This window comes from Bipolaris victoriae (assembly GCF_000527765.1).
Source record: "Bipolaris victoriae FI3 unplaced genomic scaffold scaffold_59, whole genome shotgun sequence".
Lineage (NCBI taxonomy): Eukaryota > Fungi > Ascomycota > Dothideomycetes > Pleosporales > Pleosporaceae > Bipolaris > Bipolaris victoriae.
This window is the reverse complement of record NW_014575333.1, coordinates 267-19633: the sequence shown is the minus strand read 5'-3', so window position 1 is coordinate 19633 and position 19367 is coordinate 267. Positions and strand designations below refer to the sequence as shown.

Genomic DNA, 19367 nt, shown 5'->3' with positions numbered 1-19367 from the left:
ATTCTCTGCAAGAATTATCCAGATGAGAAGTTTTCCATACGGGAGGGATGTTGTGCACATCTCGACTATTTTTGCAACAAAGTAGTGCTCTAGCAGGCGGAGAACTTATCCTGCATTGTCTTATTGGTCGATTCTCACATGTAAGCAATATGGGCTGACTAAGGTGCAGCGTGGCGTTTGTGGCTGGTGGCTGGGCAGACGCAATCGGCGACAAAGACGCGCTTCACATGTGACGTTGAACGTTTCCATCGAACTGTGTCGCCATTGCAGTTTTCACACCATTTCCAGACACAGTAGCGACCGTCGCTTCGTTTGAAAAGAGATGGCAGGAGTCGAGATAGGCCTCTCCGCCAGGTCAAAGGCCTATAGTCTCTTTTGCCCTCGGCAGTGGGCGGGTAGCTAACACTGCCACACAACGACATGAGCAAGGTGCCGCAGGCATGACGACTCGACTCGGCTCTCGAGCCATGATTGCAGCCCACGCAAACATCCACCACCAATAACAACATGGCAGAGCCAGCACCCAATGCAGCGAGCAGCCAGCCTCGGCGCCAAAATGCCCTCGCCGAGATCCAATTCGCCTCTATCATCGACGGTGACCTCACTCCTTCCGAGGATGAGACGCCAGAGGAGAGGGCCTTGGAACTCGAGACAGTGCAGTCAGCCATAGGCGTCAGCATTGGCAGACAGCAGACGCGTCTCACCTCTCCAAAGACACCGGCTGCGGAAAAGGCTGCGGCTCTCGACGCGACCGAAGATGGGGCCTTCTTCGACGGCTGGCAGGAGGCTACCGAAACGTCTCCAGAACGGAAAACACCGGCATTGCCTGCACGCATACCAGAGTCACCGACGGTGACATCCAAGCATACCGAGAAACCCGACCTCAAGCCAGCGTCCGCCCAGACGGCAAGGAATGCCGACCGTGGGCAACAATCGGATCCGTCAACGCGCCTTCCCTCACCATGGCGCGCCGGCCCAAAGACATTTCAGAAGGAGAAGCAGGGCGATCATCGCGCTATGCTGCGCCAGCACCTGCATAGTGGACGAAGGCGAGCGTCCTCGGGAAGTTCAATGGGCGAGGCTGTGCGCAAATACATAAACTTTAATATACCAGCCTCGCTTACCAAGTCTTACAAAGACATGCATTTTTCGCTACCGAGTCTGTCATCTTCATCAGTGGACACTGCCCTAAAGCAATCTAGTAAGAGGAGACGGGATACGTTTGCCAACCCACCACGACCTCAAAACATACCACAACACGACGGTGCTCGTCAGTCCGCACCTGACGACTCTAGAGATGAGGGGAGCAATTTTTCAAGTGCTTCTCAGCGGTCCAATACTGCTCCAGTACCACAGCGTGAATTTAGCGACAGCAGCTCATCAACTCTTTCTCCAACAAGTCAAACACCAGTCGAACGGCCGGCGCCCAGGCTGCGTCGGTCCAACTCCGAAGGGTCTCTGCTCTTGTATCGGACAAGATCTCTTGCGTCATCCCTGGGCGACGACTCGCGCTTTGAAAGTGTACATGAACAGGTTAATAGCAGGCTCAAGGCCCTGAAAGACAGTTGGCAAGACTCGAACTTCAAGCTTCCGAGTCCCTCGCTGCACAATTTCAACCTGAGTTCAAGTACCGAGTTGTTCAGAAACCGTAATTTCAGCAATGTGTCCAAGACACGTGACACCGAGGAAAGACCTGCGTCTCGAGCGGGCATTCGTGGAAGTGCATCTGGACCAACACCACGCAGTGATTCCTTAAAACCGAAGCGATCTTCACTCCGCCCTGGAGATGCAGAGAATGAAATGCATCCGTACTTCACTCAGGCTCTTCAAGAAATAGAGGGAGATCTGGTGATACTGGGAGGCTATCGTGGCTCTGTTTTGCGGTCAGCGGAACCTCCCCATCGGCAGTTGTGGGTGCCGATCAAGGTTGGACTGAATCTACGAAAAGTAGATCTTGAGGTCCCTCTTGATCCAGATGCTGATGAGAAGATGCATGAGACTATTATTCCTAGTGGTATGTTGACCCACATTGGCCCGGTTGATATTGCAAAACGCCTTTTCAAGCGATTGAGGGCGAGCGATAACGCTAAAGAGGGGAAGCTGAGAATACACAACTACGGGTACGATTGGAGACTATCGCCACATTTTCTCAGTAGGCAGATGATTAAGTTTCTTGAAACACTGCCTTGTAATCAGCCGGAAGTGCCTCCAGAGAAGCGGGGCGCTACAATGATTGCACACTCACTAGGTGGTCTAATCACCCGCCATGTGATCAATCAGCGTCCGGACCTTGTTGCTGGAGTCGTATACGCTGGAGTACCTCAGCGATGTGTCAACATTCTCGGCCCCTTCCGGAACGGGGACGATGTACTCTTATCTTCCCGTGTACTGACCGCTCAAGTAAACTTCAGTATCCGCACGTCCTATGCACTACTGCCCCTTGACGGAAAATGTTTCATCAACAAACACACCAAAGAGGAATATCCCGTCGATTTCTTTGACGTAAACACCTGGAAGGAATGCCGCCTATCCCCTTGCATAGCAGCGCCCCTGCCGCGCCCCGAGCCCCCCAAAGACAGTACCTTCAGCGTCAGCAGCCTCATGAACGCCGTCTCAAACGTCCTCCCCACCTTTCCTCCCCGCAAAAACAGCTCCGCAAAAGACACTTCCGACGTAGCCCGCAACGCCGCAAACGCCGTCACAGAAGGCAGTGCCGAGCAAGCCGGCATGGGCCCGCAAATGGGCCACAACCAGGCCACCGAAACTTCCAAGGAACCCAACCCTGCAACCCACGTTACGATCCCGTACAATAAGGCTGTTGAGTACCTAACTCGCACCCTTGCGGAAGTCAAGAAGTTCAAGCAAGAACTCGATCACCGACCTGAACACACGGCCGCAAACCGATATCCCCCCATCGCCCTAATTTACGGGAAATCCATCCCCACGGTTTACGGCGCGAAGGTGGAAAGCAGAGAAGCTATCAAGCGCGCGGATGTGTATGATGAACTTGCGTTTGCAAGTGGAGATGGCGTTGTGTTGGCTCGCGCGGCTATGGTACCTTCTGGGTACAGTGTTGTGAAGGGAGGCGTGGTGTCGAGCGACCGCGGCCATGTTACGCTTTTGGGTGATTTGGAGGCTGTGGGGAAGTGTTTGCATGCTGTTGTTCAGGCGAGGAAGAAGGGGGTGGGGTTGGGGGAGAAGGCGCGGTGAGGAGAAGGGGGTTGTGGTCGGGAAAGAAAGGATATTTATATATCTATCAACTAGATTATTAAGTAATTGGATGTATTTAGTATCGAGAGACGGATTGAGAGATGCCGTGTGATGTTGCTTCGAGTTGGGTGGTGGTGATGTCGGACTGTGATGGTTATGTGTCGTTGGTGGTCTTCGGGATAGGATGTCTGATACGTTTACATACTCTGTTATATCCCTTGCGTTTTTTCTAATCTGTTTTAATTCACATAATACATCCCGAATAACTTTGAAAACGTTCAGCGTGATTTAATGCTTCACAGTTTCCATGTCACGAGTGTGATGGCCTTTCCCTAAATGGCATTGCTTCATACATCGTAAGCATAAATCGCATCGTGCACGTTGTTTTCTTTTGTTTTTTTTTGAGAGAGAGAGAGAGAGGGAGAGGGAGGGAGGGAGAACGCAAGGGACTATGTTGGATTGCGAACTGGAGGGACGAACTGGAGACCATGTGTGTGTGTACTTGTAAAGGTCTACATGTATGTATCGGAGTCTAGTATCTGACTCCATGTTCAGCAAAGTCTTTGACATTGTCGAGAATGCACAAGCTGGCAAGATGGTGTTTCTTTGATGTCGTGTAAGAAATGTATTTTCTGGGGAGGGATTGGCAAAGTGATGATGTGTGCAACTCCGAACTGTAGCCAGTGAAGCATGATTATGTGTAGGTTGGCTAAGTGTTTGGAGGATTATTGGAGAAGGAAGGTGTTTAATATTTGTTTATCAGGGATGCTTGAGAAAGGTGCACTATCTTTTTCTTTTATTCATGATATTTTATGATAAAATTCAGTTTGAAAGTCAAAGACCGTTGGGAAATGGGGGGATTGAGTGTGTGGCAAAATTATTGATTCAACTCCTAGCAGAACGGGGTTTACGCTGGGATAGAAGTGAAGATCTTATGTGCACTGAGGCATGTATAGACGTTCTTTAAGTAACAGTGATTGTGAATTATATGTTCGTGGTCATCGTTGTCTTGCTCTGTGAACATATGTTGATTGGACATGCAGAGACTTGCTGAAATATTTTGCGGGAACACATATGCATAGAATCCTGGTGGTTGGCCAACTGATTTGAGCATGAAAGAACATAGATGAACTCCGAAGATGCGCATAAAACCTGGGAGATTGTAGAGGCAGTGGAAGTCAACACCACATTGCTGAAACACATGAAGTGGCCATCAGTATCATACTGTCTCAGCATAAACAAGACGATCTCAAAAGGAACTCTTCCTTGCATTCCATGTCCAACAAAGAAACAGAAACCTGAGCTCGTTGAAATGGACGGAGAGCGAGGAATCCGACACCGAGCAAGTTGGCCAGAGATCATCCCACGGGATCCAGTCGTGGAGTCTTGAACAGGCTGTTTGGTTCCTGTGGCGAGTCCGTTGACGTACCTGGGACTGTGCGCTTCGCTTTCCCCGTGCCGACTGAATCATTGCGCAAGAACAATCTGCGTCTAAGAGTTGCATGTGAACTTGAACGTCTACCCCGGGCCCATTGATAGTGACGGGGCATGGATGTTGACTAAGAACACTGAGGTGGGCTTGACTTCGCTACTGATGGTCGTCCTTGTGACGAATTTGTCCGTGCGAAGAATTTGTCCGGATTTTACTAGAGCTGGGTCTCGTCACCCCTATTCTGGTGAGCGTGGCTGTTCCGCGGAGCATATATGTAGGCCCTCTCCAAGGGATTCGTCGACGCCGCCATGGTGTCATTAGTGCAGCAGTCTCCCCAGCTGGCACGGGCTGCCGTAGCAGACACGGGTGCCCGTGGGCATCAGCACAGGAAACGTTCGGGCCGGATTTAACGGTGCAAGTGAATTGATGTTGTCAGGCGGAGGCGCTTACGAGGAAGATCACAATTGAGCCGGCGGCATCAATGTCGATGTTGAGGGATTGACGCCAGCTTATCTCGGTTAGCGCGCTTGGCGCTTGTTCGGTAACGGTACCCAGGTAACTGCACTAGGCTGTCCAACATCAGACGTTGCTAGAATCTTTGATCGCATCGCCAATCGCTCAACATACTCGATCCAGAATACGGACTCCGATAGAGATCGATTTCGACTTATTGTAGCTTGCTGCACCGAAGCGAAATTTCAAGTTTAGTCTCATCACCATGTTGGCTCCACAAGTCGTGCGTAGTTGGATGCAGGCATGGTCACGGCGCGCTAACCACAATGATTGGCTGTACAAGGAATGACCCGCAGCGGCAGGGCTGAGAGATTGTTCTGTGTGGAGTCCTACAAAGCTTCCATGGCTCTAAATGGTAACTGAACTCTACTAACAAGGTGAGAGTTTGTTGCATCCGCTTTTTTCGAGAAAGCTGATGACTCGCTTGCTCCAGTAGAGGCTCTTGGACATCCATCTCCCGCACTCCCTTCATCCGACAAACTATCATTGCTGGTTAAGCTGTGGAGTTGACATGTGAAGCTGATACGTTCAATTCAAGTCAAGGCCCTGCATAGTATGCAAACACGCTAGGCCGTACGCTAGGTGTACCCAAACCTCCTTTATTCAACACCTAAATAGCAAGCATCTAGTTGCTCACTACTGTCATGGCGACGGTTAATTGAGTTGCCTCACACTCCAACCGTGCCGAGAGCATGAGGCCACAAGCGGGTCAAGTCACTTCGCTACCATGGCAGAGGATACTGCAAAGCACGACAAGGTACCAGCCTGTATACTTGTCTCCTCCGCGGTCACGTAGCCCAATCATTTCAATGAACCTCCACTCTCTACAATGGTGCGACTTTCACTGTAAGATAGACTGATTTTCGTCCGGGAAAAGGTCCCAAGCATCTGGTATCGATAGTGTGTGTGTGGAGACTTAACACGGATATACTGCCACTTGGAAGAATATGTTTGCTAGCATACTCACAGAACCATGGCATATAGCGTAGTTAGTCATTCCCACTAGCGGCTCCGGATTTAATTTTTCCTAAAATCCATCAACACAGCTTGCTCGAAATCAGACGATTGGCAGTCGCTTGCACATACTCTCCTCCACTATTCGGCTTTGCTGCCGCGGCATCACGCCTTCTTCAGCTCGGCTCAAGCCGACGTTCTATCGAATACACCCGTGTCCAAAAACGAGACTTTCACGAGAATGGAAAATGGTTATGCTTTTTACTCAGAGATATGATAATACTACTTAGTTGGCACCGTTTGAAATATGGTGCGTTAGTTGCATTTGGCAGCGGTTTGTTAACTACACATAACTAGTGCGGTAATCATGTACATCTTGCATCCAGGCTAGACAAACACGAATGAGGCCCCCCTCCCATGGATTTGCTTGTTCTTGATACACGGTGGAGTAGTCGTGCCTCATTGATTCCAAAAGCACTCATACAGAGTCCACGAGACGTTGATCGTTTCCGCATCTGGATTCATTCTGCTCCGACGATGGATTTTCCAAACTGTGCCACACTGTAGCCTTCGTCGTGCCTCATCTTCAATAATTTTATGCGCAATTGTAACACGTTTAGCCGTTCCAGAATCACAGTGAGAGACGCGCATCCATCCTACACATATATCATCACGGTGGTCTATATCACCACCACCACCACCACCATCACAATTGCATGCCCATTGAAGCACAGCAACTAAAGTTTCGACTGGACAGCGTTCAGAGGGATGAGCGTCTTGGTTAATTGGTTGAGCAATGATTGGTAGGCTAGAACACGGAGGCTCCGCGGCAGTTATGTTCGTTGAACCGGTTCTTGAATTTACCGACTTTCTGGCGGAGTGATGGCATCTCTGAAAATGACGGTGACTGAAGAGCCCATGGCCGTATGTGCCGCCTGCCTGCACAAATAGAGCGTAATACTGGCTTTGTTATACTGCGCCTGTCGTCTGGTGGAGCTCAGCAACCAACATCAAACAGCCTGCAATATTGCGTAAATAGTACGAGTGGCTGTAGTATAGGCCTTTGAAACGGGTCGACCGCAGCCGCATCAAAGACCTTGAGTTGAGCACGGCCGATAATGGATACCCTCCACTACGATGCGCCGACGATGGAAGGACCCCTGTGTCGGCTGTCAGCAAGCAGCCGCTAGAGACTTCGTTCCCAATCCGATCGTCTGCTTGCATCATTTGCATTATCAGTGTACTATCAACGGCTAGTTGGATACAGATGTGCTGAGTATGTTTTTGGCTTATGCCATTCTTGTCACCCATAAAATGTAGCCTTGGCGCCAACTTGGCAGGTTGAACGACCGCCTCACAGGGCCGACGATGGAACATACTCTGCGAAGCAACAATGTACGTACCGACTCAAGAATCGAGACCCTGGTGAACCGATCACCACAAGCCACGCTGGAAGTTCCCTTCAGCCACCTGCTAAGGGCATCAAACCATGCAGGTATATTCCCCGCGATTTTCACTCTGGGCGGTCGCTAGGCGTTAAGCCATGGAGAAGACAAGTGTAGCATTCATGCTATGGAAAGCCTTAGTGCGCAGGTGGGTGGCTAGTGGCAAGGGTATTCGCACGCCACTAGCACGCCCGCCACTTGACAAATTCAGGCTGGCCCACAGTTCGAGTCTTTGAACTACGCCGCAAAGTAGCGTGACACCCATGTCATTTTGGGCTATCCGCTGGCCGCCAGCGACCAAGGCTGTGTGCGCTGCAAAGGTGGCATGCGGAGATTGTACGGCCCAGGTCTAGCAAAAAGCATACTCCTGGGCGCGTGTCGTATGGACCGATCTCCAGCAATCTCTCGACTGAGGGGTTACTATGCTCTCCTCCGAGGAGCTTGAGGCGTGGTTGTGGTCTAGCTATTGTATCAGATCTATAACATAGATGGTTCCGTCTGCTTGTGCAACAATCTAATTCAGATCTCAGATTCTCCAAGTCTCTCACACCAGTGTTGTGCTGTCGTTGTCCATTGTTCTTTGATCTGTGCTACGACTAAAAAGCGTAACTGCACCGGTAGGATTGCATGTGGATCCTTCACCAAGACGTTGGCGCTAACTGTATATAAGACCTGCATCATCCGTCATGGAGCAACGCGTCCCAACTTATACTTCGAGCCTATATCAGTACATGGAGAACTACCCCGAATCCTACGAGGCGCCAATCAGCAATACAAACGAACCGATGACTTCTCAACTCCACACTGGATCGTTCCATGAACGACCATCTTTCCACAACTTTGAGCGCGATACATTAGTACATCGATCAATGGGTACTCCAATGGAATTCATGGATCTCTTGACACTTGATGCACCTTGTGGTAGTCCACAGTCAACAAGCTCTACCATAAGTCACCCTGAGAGCGTGCCTTCACCGCCTTACACCGGCCTCCCAACTTACGATACCCTCGAACCAGCTTTCCACCACGTCCAAAACAATTCAATCAACCATTCGGTTATCTCGAATGATTCTGAGTCTCTCTGGCCATCTACCTATCCTGAGGTTACCTCCTGGGACTCACGAACTTATGTTCTGCCCTATCACGAAATCCCCAGCTACGAACAGCGCTCCTACCAACTGATGCCGACCATTTTGCCTGAACCAAAAGTCTCTGCACCCACACCCTACCTGTCATACCCTATGCCACAGCAGGGTTCCCTGGATCCTGCTGGGAACTCTGGAGCTTTCGATCTCTCAGGCTTCAACAACAACGGCGATGAAAGCGATGACCTGAGCGATTCCGATAGCGATGTGTCGTGGCAGGGCGAACCCTCTTCATCCAGGGGCTCGAAAAGGTGGTCTTCCAGAAGGGCTCAGCCCAGATCCAATGTCTACAGGCTTGAAGGATGGTCCACCAACACGTGTACCTTCCACACAACAACCGATCGTAGGCATCAGTGTGGAGAATTGATTGGACCCAAAAAAGACACACCTTGCCCTAAGAAATTCCAACGACCAGAGCATCTTCGTCGTCACATCAGAAGTGTTCATGGCATTGGCCTCGTCAAAATTTACAGATGCAAGGTTCCTGACTGCTTTGCGCGCTTCCCAAGGAGTGACAACTTCCGCTCGCATTATCTCACACATTTGAGGGTTGGAAAGAGAAAAGGCAACAACAGGAAGATGAAATTCCAGGAACTCAAGGGGATCCTTGGTCCCAAGGAAAAAGACCTGATAAGATGGATCAAGAAGAACCACAAGCAAACCTAAGCTCAGCCCTGGATCGGTGTCGTCTGGTCTACGGCACTCGACCGTATGTCGATGTGACTCATTTCCGGGTTGTCTTTCTGATCTTTTGACGTTACTGGTGTTGGGGATGCAAGTGATTATCATGCTTCGGCATACTTTGGGTCATTTTATCGCACATCTCCTCCTGTTGTTTATAGATTTTCTTCGTGTGCAAACCCCCTTAAACAACAACAATGAAAATTGAAGAATACCCACATCTCAAATCCCAAGAATCTTGATTTGCGCACTTCTCATGCAAGACATATCTCAGAGATCCCCAAGGGGTTCTGCGGTCCATGTCGTCCCTGTCTTCGGCTCCAGATTGCACTAAATTCGCCACTGGCATTTCCCGCATGAGCCGATGAACACGTGAGATGTGACAGTGCTCCCCTCAATCGACGTACGGAGACCCCTTGATCGAAATCGGTATGATCAAGATCGCTAACAATGACGCTTCTCACACATGCTCGTGGCTAACGTCAGCCAAAGCCAGGTCCAATTTGACTACACGCTAATGCACATGGCTGACCTCGATGGAACCTGGATAGAAGGCATTGACACTGGTCAGAAGACGCAAGCCAGCCAATCCTCTCTTTTTGTCGAAAAAAAATGGAGCCCACTAGTAGATGGATTGCCATCAGCCACAGAACCAGGATGTGGCGAGCTGCAGGTGCCTCTCTGAGGGATAACTTCCGGTTCGCTAGAGTTTGACCAGTTGGCGTTAGAGTTGCCAGGTGGATGGTAAGTGGTCACTGCGTGGGAGACAAGGTCCTCCTTGTAAGGGCTTAGATATTGTCTATACTCGAAGCGGTAACCGGAAAGGAATTCAAATGCATGTGCACTGGCCGTTTTCCAAGGATGTCAGTCTGACGACGTTGGGCTCCGTCTCAGATGCAAGCGTCAGTGTCATACGACCCAAGATTCGTGATGCGATCTGGTACAAGTCTGCCCCACACCAGGTTAATGGGCCCATACTCAGTGTGCTTTTGCTATCCTCCTGCACAGGAACCATGGAATGATTCTGGGCGAGCAAGTATCCATTTGCATTTGTACTTGTATTTTACAAATATCGATCCAGCAAAAGGTCCCACGGAGCCATCACGGGAATAACAAAAAAACGACAGTGGTGGATATACAAGGTGCCTACTATCTTGCGCCTCCGGATCTGTAGGCCGTTGTTGTGGACCTCTGGAAAGTCGTCACATTCTCTACGCGCGCCGCAGCGCTTGCATGAGCCAACCAACAGTGGCACAGTAAGCCATTACCTGGCACGGCATCCTTTCCAGCTTAGTATGTGGGAGGATTGGCCGCATTCCCAAGCAATACTTCAATTACAAGCAAAAGATGGATTCACATGGATTGCTCCCCTGCTATGCTTGTAAGAATGCCGTCTTTTTAGGATATGCTTGCAATATTCACAATACGGAATACGGTCTACCTGCTACAGCTTCGTCAGCTTCGCAACGGCCTGGCCAGTGCCAACTACAGATCATGTGCTTGGTAACCGTAGTAGGCACTGAATGCGAGCGCGTAAATATGTGGGTACCTCATTGAGTTAGTGAGGCGAAAGTGATTAGGATGCCGTTCTAGCCTGCAATCCACTATACCTTCACCGGTAGACTACCCTCTCAGTTAAGCTGTACCCAGATTTCTTTGTTCGGATATCATACCTCGGACGAATTCGTCCAAGAAAAAATATCCTGTCTTTAGAATTGCAGGGGCCAAAGAGGCGTCGCCCAAATACACGGTGACAGCAAAGCAATCCCACAGATACCCAAGAAGAGACCAACAACACGTAGATCATCGTTATGCAGAGCAGCTTCGCCTCAAAAGTCCCAGCCTCTGAGCGGCCACATACAGCGTCAAAGGCGCATGCAGCAATGCCCAACTCCCTAACTCAAAGCGATCTGATCACATTCCTGCGGCTGTACATCAACGTCCGATCCACTTCTCCGCATGTACATTAGTCCCTCCATGGTTGATGTCAGCTTCACGTGGCAATTGGCCGACAAAGTACCGCCCCGGGCTTGGTTTTTTGTAAGGCCAAATGCTCGAGTCGAAGCAGGTACCGGGCGTTGATCGGTGAGACGGCTCGTAGTAGTAAGTAGTAACCCTAGAAGCCAAACCATCCACCCATTCTACACCTAGTAGTACGAATGCTCAAAGACATCACAATGCCAAATGATCATATGGATACCACACACATACACACACACATCCAGCCTAAACCTGAGGCCATACACTAGACAAGAAACATGCATGAATGCGCTGTGCATCCAAAAGTTGAACTGACCAAATCAACACCATCAAAACCACATACACCAACTCACCGCGACCACAACTCAGAACCACCGAATCGAGATACTCACAGCGCACACCTCTAACCCCCACACCAACAACCCCAAACGCAGATCCTCACCACGCCAGAACAAAAAGAACAAAAATTCACGTCCATCCACTAACCTCCTGGTCTACCACCCCCATCATCTCCTCTAACCATACGCACACCGCAACACACCCAACAGCCGCGCGCAAATCATTCTTCCGCGGGAACCAATACGCACGGCGCATACGGCGCAAGTGTCATGCATGCACTTTAACATACTGTGCTACACACGTTTTATTCCCTACGACGCCGCAAGTTGGGGGGGGGGGGCACACACCCACATACATGAGGCTTATCCTGCACGCCCTACAGATGTCGCACAAAGCCCTTGAACAAGCGCGGTGCATAAAGGATGGTAGATTGTAAGAGAGAAGAAAAAAACGGTCGGGAAGGGGGGAAAGAGGGATGGAGATTGGTTGGCTTTGCATTGGAGGGGGCTGAAGATGGGTGCTCCTTCGTTTGTGCGTGTGGTAGCATGGAAGGCTAGGTGAAGGGCTTCTATGTAAGGGATGGCATGGTTTGGGGCTAGTGTGGGTGTATAGACCGCCCTCTCTTCTTTTTTTTACGCTTGCAGATTACGGGATGGGGATCTGGTGGGTGGTGAAATGAAGGAGAGGATGTGGTGATCCTGGATTTTGGGGGTGTGTGATCAAGAAGGTATAGTAGTACCAATACTCGTAAGTTTTCTTTTTCTCTTTCGCCTCGGGAGCTGAGAGGATTCATTGTTTGAGGCTACGCCGTATGCGGGTCCCGGGGTAAATGCATGCCGGCGTGTATGTACTTCGCCTCCACATTCCAGTGTCGTTTTGTTGGCAATTTTACTACAGTATTTCGATGGTGGAGGCTGCCAACACCTACTATTCTGGCTGCAACTGCAGGGTTTGCATGCAGTGATGTCTCCGGGGCGACATCCGCGTTCTAGTGCACCCGCTGCTATGGCGTGAGCTGCGGCTCATGAAGGTCTCCCACGCGTGGTATGTCATTGATGTGCCGCCATCTGGCATGCAGGTAGCGGCTAACGAGTTGCTTGAGCGCCGACTTCGATTCGATTTGCTTCCTTGGACGGGATTTGGAAACTTCGACTCTTGCTCGGTTCCAATGTGCTGGATACGCAATATCTATCAGTGATGAAAGGCACTTTGGGATCGAGACTCGCGTACATGCAATAGATGAAGCATGACAGATGATGATAACATTTTGGTATGACGCACGAGTTAGGAGGCGGTGAATCACGAAGAATATGTCATGCATGGTGAGCAATCGGGCTGTGACTTGAGATGCTCCCAGGAAACGGGCAAATCTTCATTCGCAGTTTTGAAATCGTTGTCTAAAACAAATCTTGTAGGCTGAATTTATGTTGGCTTTAAGCGCTGAGTGCAAGGAGTACCGGAAACACATACTACAACGCTCAATACCTATGTCTCATACATGTTTCTGTTGGCCGATGCTCCGTTATTGAATGTGTTTTTTTTAAAGCGAACCGACGTCTGATTAGTACATTCTCACCAAGTCGTTCAATGAAACTGTGATGTAATCTAAATGCAATGTATAAGGAACTAACCTCACTTTTGAAGTGAGCGAGGAAAAACTAATCATTGATGACGAAAATGGAGGCAAGGCTACGGTATCAAGAGACTTCAGTGTGAAGCCAGTAATCAAAAGTATTTGGCAACTTCAGCTACTTAAGCAGATATGAGCATGCTAAAATTCATATCCAAATGTCCCAACTTCTTCATCAAAGTCTCATGTGAAAATTCTCGTCTCAAAATGCTCCTGTCATTGTGATAATGAGTAGGGAAAACGGTGTGGAAAATGCATACATAGGTATCGTAACCGGTTAATGGCAGTATGACGTGTGTTACCATACGCTTCTCTTACGGATAGCAGATAAAGCATGAAAATCCACTATATCCATCGAGCCTGGCATAATGAAAAACCGAGAAGCGTGTTCTTCGTCGCCTGATATGGTGAGGGCATGCAAATGCCAGATGTCATCACCACACAATAGAGCTGACAACCGGGAAGCAAGGCGAGAAGCAAAAATCAAAAGTACCAAATGGAGGCATGAGATGTTTGGAAGAGGTCAAGGTAGAAGAACGGAAAAGGAGCTAGGTTTTACTCGAGAGGACACTTATGCAAATGTTGACTGGTTTGCTGTCACGATTTCCCAGAAAAGAAGATGAATGAGAAGTTTGAGAGATTGCTTGAAGCCTCAAATGGAATGCTTTGTATCATGAGAAAGATTATGAGGACTCTGCTGGTGTATACTGCCCCCTTTTGTAAAGCTTGTGGTATTTCCGCGTACTCACTAAGAGAAGCGCACTCGCAAATCATGCAAGGGTTGAGGATATAGGCTTCTTCCCGACTTCCAATGCGTCACTGTAGGATCGAGATGCTAGCTGTCTGTTTTGAACAGCAGTTTTCATAGAACGAAGACGTAGACATGTTTTACTCTTTATACTATATCCTGATAACATTGGTCAACTCTAATCCTTGGGGATGAAATGTCAACTTACCACCGTCGCGGCATATTCTTGGGTCTCGAAAGTAGTCAAGTGGGTATAATTTGGCTCTTGTGACTGAATGAACAATTGGAGTCTATTGGAAAAGCCCTCTGACATACGACGTGACTACCAGCGGCCTCTGCCTCTACCCCGGTCACGCCAGTCATCCCCACCTCCACGTCCTCTCCCTCCCCTTCCAAAGCCTGACTCTCGCTCTGGTGGTGCTTCGCCTCTTCTCCATTCGCCTGATGGTACACCTCCCCCACTCAGCCTCCTGTCATCGAATCTACCGCCTCCGCCTCTTCCTCCTCTTCCATAACCACCCCAATCGCCTCGACCGCCGAAGCCATTTTCTCTACCCCGTCCACCATACGAGCCTGCCGGTGGCCCCCTTCCTGGTCCAGATAGTGGTGGCGGCGCGGCAGGTACGCCGCCGTCGGGCAATGGTGGGAGGATCGCACATGCGATATAATCACCAATAAGGAATTTGACGTCTGCAAGGGTTCTGTCGGGGTCGCCGTCCAGCTGCTTGAGAGCTTCCGCAACACTTCCTCCCTCACTCATTTCCATGTCAACGTCATCATTCCTTGATGGAGCGCCTACTATGACAGAGCCTATGTCTCGCGATATAAACCGGCCTGGTGCGCCTGGTCGGTTGGAGCCTTGAATGTCCGGGTATACGAGTCGGAATGCGATGCGAGATCCAGCATATGGTTGTGGTAACATTGATGGTACTGCGCTAAGGAGAAGCTGACAGAGTTCGCGCAGAGTGCAGCTTTGCCATGTGTAGATTTGGACATTTGTTGGAAGACGTGGTAATGTCGGATCGAACTCATCTAACCTTGGTTGTGTCAGTTATGTGATGGCACTTTGTATCATACTAGCCACTTGCCTGTGGAATGATCCTTGCTTGAAGAAGAGGCGCAATAAGAAAGGTGTGGTTGTTTGCCGGTCAATCTTCGCTGGGGCAGCCATGTTGGAGGTCACAGTCTTGTCGCAAACTAATGATGAAAGCACGCGATGTGATCCAATAGTGTTCAATGAAGTTTTATAGCATATGCGACAAAACAGAATCACAATTCGTTATCTTGGCATGCGATGTTGGTGGAGTACAAGTGAGGGAACGCGACGCGGAGAGCTTCCACTAGCGCCATTCCTCGGCAGAATCGCGCTGCTGATCAGTGAACTTCCATGTCGCATTCTACGTTCGCTCTTTATTTGCACTCGAGATAACGCCAGACTACGAACAACACAGTCGCCAAGATGGATTTCGCAAAACTCATGTCCGCACATATCAAAAAAGGGAAGGAGACGGCGGCAACATCGGAATCAAGCGACAAAAAGTACCTCAAGCGCAGCGAAATTGAGGCCCAAAGGCAAGCGGCATATCGGGCTGAGCAGGAGGCCGCAGAGAAGGCACGACTGGAGCGACTGGAGAAGAAACGCAAAGCCGAAGAAGATGAGGCTGAGAAGGAGGCACAACGACGGGAGAAGCGGATGCGCATGGCGGAGGAAGCAAGACGGATTAGAGAAGAAGAGGAAGAGGCAGAAGAGCGGCGGAGAAGAAAGCGCTTAGGCTTGCCAGATCTACCACCAAAGAAGAAGGAAGGCGAAGGAGAGGGTACACCTGTGCCCGAAGACGAAGATATTGAAGATGAAGAGTTGATCGCAAAACTGAGAGCCCTCGACGAGCCAGCCCGAGTCTTCGGCGAGACACACAAGCAACGCCTAAAGCGATACAAGAAGCGTGTCGGCGCAGACAACCTAGCAGCAATCATGACCGACGGTCCGATCCCGACAACCCTACAACTAGTACCAGAGAAGGACATGAAGGTCAGCTTGCAGGTACCAAAGGACAAGGAGGGCCGAGAGTTCCTCTTCAGGCAACTCGCAAGTTACTTCACAATGGTACTGAAGGAATGGGACGTGACGCTTGCGCGCCGAGATGCAGAAGTCAAGGAGAGTTATCAAGGAAAGCAAGCTTACGCTGCCATGGTGCAAGCGCGCGAGAACATGCGTCCGCTGTTCAAGAAGCTGGAGAAGTTTGACCTCCCAGACAGCATCATCGAACCTGTTGTAGAGATTGTGCATGCAGCACAAGAAAGGCGATACGTGGATGCGAACGACGGATACCTACGACTCAGTATTGGCAAGGCAGCATGGCCGATTGGTGTTACGATGGTGGGTATTCACGAGAGAAGTGCACGAGAAAAGTTGCACGAGAGCGACAAGAATGCAGCACATATCATGAGTGACGAGATTACACGGAAGTACCTGCAGAGCATCAAGAGGTGTCTCAGTTTTGCGCAGACAAGATGGCCACCGACGGATCAGTTGCAGCTCATGGGTTAAAATTAGTATCTGCTTAGGTGCATGTAGATAACGAGACCACCAAATATTCCCCGTACTTCTGCATACTATGATTTTCACCATGCGCCATCTGTATTCTGAGTCTTCAAAATTTCAAACCACAGACGATGACGTACTTGGGGAATACGTGAAGCGCTGCCTCCTCGCGTGAGCACGTGCGGGGCAATTGGCAGAACTTGACATCGTCCAATCGTCGTGCATCTCCACTTTTACTATCAACGCTCTCTTCATCTTTCTTCTTCACCTTCAATAAGAGCTTGACGACTGGAAAATTCAAGTCAGTCTTCTCTTAAAGTGTTGTTGTCGCCATGCACGAAATCGTCACTTTACAATTCGGCACGCAAAGCAATTATCTCGGAACGCACTTTTGGAACACTCAGGCAAGTACAGAATTCCATTGGCCCATCATGTGTCAATATATTCATGTTTTTATTTGTTACATATTCTTTCCTGGATGTGTACCGAATGTCTCATTGCAAAACTTCGCTCTCATATACCCCACCATTACTTCATTCACGCACTTTCGCACCATTCATGCACAGTCTCCTTAAACTTTTGACGGAGTAGAGTTTATCCAGTTTTCTGACTTTCTAAAAGGAGTCGTACTTTACATACCCACCAGAGGATGAATCGCCCGTCAACCATGACATTCTCTTCAGGCCTGGTTTGGCTCCGGATGGCTCAGACACCTTTACTCCAAGAACCCTGATATATGATCTCAAGGGTTCTTTCGGGAGTATGCGGAAAATCAACGCACTGTACGAGGCCGAAGACGACCGAAGCATTCTGGATCAACCTGGTGTCTGGCCTTCCAAACCTATCGTTCAACGTGCGTCTGAGACCATCCCGCAATCAGCCTACCAAGAGCATCTTGACGCTGGTCTCGAACCACCTCCACTCAGCACATCCTCAGTTCGGTACTGGTCTGATTACAGTCGCGTCTACTATCATCCCAAATCCATCGTCCAGTTGTCAGAGTTTGATGTCAACGATAAGCTTATGCCTTTCGAAAACTGGGATGTTGGTATGGAACTTTTCGAGAAGCTCGAAAGAGAAGTAGACTTGGTTGATCGAGATCTTCGTCCATTTGTCGAGGAATGCGATGGAATCCAAGGGTTGCAGATTTTTACTGGCGTGGATGATGCTTGGGGTGGCTGGACTTCCGGATGGCTCGAAAGATTGAGAGACGAGTATGGAAAGATGAGCATCTGGACTTGGGGCCTTGGGGATCATGGTGCTAACAACAAAACCCCGAGGGTATGGTGGCTGATATGGGATATCTAAACATCACTGACGACATATAGGAACAACGCCTAAAGCAGATCGCCAACTCAGCTCGCTCACTCCAAGTGCTTGGCGAACAGTCCTCGGTTTACGTACCGATATCGAATACGCCAGCTAAAGTCCCAAGTTATCTAAAATACGACTCAACATCCCCGTGGCATGTAGCAGCCTTACAGGTTGTGGGAATAGAAAGCATGACGATTTCCTCTCGATTACGTACTACATTGGGCGGACGAGGTACACTTCAAGACCTAGAAGACGCCATCAACAGTACTGGAAAACGACGTATAGCGAAGTTTGAGATGAGCATCGCGGACCCAAATGTACTTTCAGACAAGGCTGCTGATTTAGCCGAATCCATGGCAAAGCTTGGAACAACGCGATCAAGACAGACTAGCGAAGGTGACGATGAACTAACGGAGTTTGATATTGATGTTTTCACCCGCGATTACCGGACCGCAACTGGAAAAGCAAAGAAAGAGCATGTATTTGGGAGGGCAGAGGCTTCTCGCGGAGAGTGGTCGTTACCCGATGATGGCGAGAATGATCCTCACGATAGGTTCAACAATGGACCGGCAGTGCAAAGGTATGTTCATTATTTCTTTCCGATGAACACTGCTCCCTGTTGTCATTGAATCTGTTTACGCGTCTAGAAAAACGGTGCTATAATCTACATGCGCTTACAACGACTAGATATACTGCTCCTCTTCTCTTCCCCTTACTCGACAGCTTTCCCAAGTCCATGTTCGAAGTAGGATCGGGGCATACTGAGAAGCTTGCTGTTCACGCTGGGCTCACGACAAGTACTGCTGTCGCGGGACAGATAAGAACACTCGAGCCGATCATAAAGCGCATGATCAACATCGAAGAAAGAGAGGCGCTCTCTAATGGCCTTCAAGTTCTTGCAGAGGAGTACGATGAAGGCTGGGATAGTGGTTCAGATAGCGACGACGATGAATAGTCGGGTCGTATGCGTATGCTTTGAACACCTTCTTTCCACAAATTTTATGCTATACACTTCTTTTCCTAAGGATAGTACTGGGTGCAGACATGAAGTACGCAGTGACAATCGCGAGTCAGTCATTACTAGGTATGTAGCGTCCCTAGTTATGCTATTCTCTGCGCATGCACTAGGACCTTCACATCACCACCCATATCGCACCGAAATCAGTGTGCACATTCCTTATCCTAGAAAACAGATGTCGACCTGCAGCCAAGATCGTACGAGGCAAAGGAAAGATCGACTTCCTACCACCATTCACACACAACCTCATACTACCTATTAGACGTGTCGCGTCGTATACCATTACTGCATCGTATACCTCATTTCACTTCAACAAAAAAACAACCCCTGAACAACCCTCATCAGCCAACACGCCAACCTACAACCCCATGGCACAATCCGCCCCAGCACCTGCTGACCTGTGCCCGCAGATCGTA

The 19367-nt window shown here is 49.5% G+C and overlaps 7 protein-coding genes across 7 annotated transcripts; 5 read left to right on the top strand and 2 right to left on the bottom strand.

Annotated features, from left to right (window-relative positions):
- Positions 1-507: 507 nt before the first annotated feature.
- Positions 508-3210, top strand: COCVIDRAFT_17241 (hypothetical protein; the record flags this gene model as incomplete). Its single annotated transcript, XM_014699612.1, has 1 exon — positions 508-3210. The coding sequence occupies one exon, from the start codon at positions 508-510 to the stop codon at positions 3208-3210; it is 2703 nt and encodes a 900-aa protein (XP_014555098.1).
- A 907-nt stretch (positions 3211-4117) lies between these two features.
- COCVIDRAFT_17240 (hypothetical protein) lies at positions 4118-4760 on the bottom strand (the record flags this gene model as incomplete). Its single annotated transcript, XM_014699611.1, has 2 exons — positions 4118-4362; positions 4640-4760. 2 exons carry the CDS (start codon positions 4758-4760, stop codon positions 4118-4120), a joined length of 366 nt encoding a protein of 121 aa, XP_014555097.1.
- A 1448-nt stretch (positions 4761-6208) lies between these two features.
- Positions 6209-6466, top strand: COCVIDRAFT_103071 (hypothetical protein; the record flags this gene model as incomplete). The annotated part of the gene is made up of 1 exon (XM_014699624.1): positions 6209-6466. A coding segment is annotated over one exon (258 nt), but the record flags the coding sequence as incomplete, so codon positions are not given.
- Positions 6467-8240: 1774 nt separating this feature from the next.
- On the top strand, positions 8241-9365 carry COCVIDRAFT_103114 (hypothetical protein; the record flags this gene model as incomplete). The annotated part of the gene is made up of 1 exon (XM_014699623.1): positions 8241-9365. The coding sequence occupies one exon, from the start codon at positions 8241-8243 to the stop codon at positions 9363-9365; it is 1125 nt and encodes a 374-aa protein (XP_014555109.1).
- Positions 9366-12723: 3358 nt separating this feature from the next.
- Positions 12724-12897, top strand: COCVIDRAFT_103062 (hypothetical protein; the record flags this gene model as incomplete). The annotated part of the gene is made up of 1 exon (XM_014699622.1): positions 12724-12897. One exon carries the CDS (start codon positions 12724-12726, stop codon positions 12895-12897), a length of 174 nt encoding a protein of 57 aa, XP_014555108.1.
- Positions 12898-14399: 1502 nt separating this feature from the next.
- COCVIDRAFT_39031 (hypothetical protein) lies at positions 14400-15248 on the bottom strand (the record flags this gene model as incomplete). Its single annotated transcript, XM_014699621.1, has 2 exons — positions 14400-15114; positions 15166-15248. The coding sequence occupies 2 exons, from the start codon at positions 15246-15248 to the stop codon at positions 14400-14402; spliced, it is 798 nt and encodes a 265-aa protein (XP_014555107.1).
- A 288-nt stretch (positions 15249-15536) lies between these two features.
- COCVIDRAFT_39029 (hypothetical protein) lies at positions 15537-18888 on the top strand (the record flags this gene model as incomplete). Its single annotated transcript, XM_014699620.1, has 4 exons — positions 15537-16454; positions 17241-17900; positions 17948-18513; positions 18621-18888. 4 exons carry the CDS (start codon positions 15537-15539, stop codon positions 18886-18888), a joined length of 2412 nt encoding a protein of 803 aa, XP_014555106.1.
- Between the last annotated feature and the right edge of the window lie 479 nt (positions 18889-19367).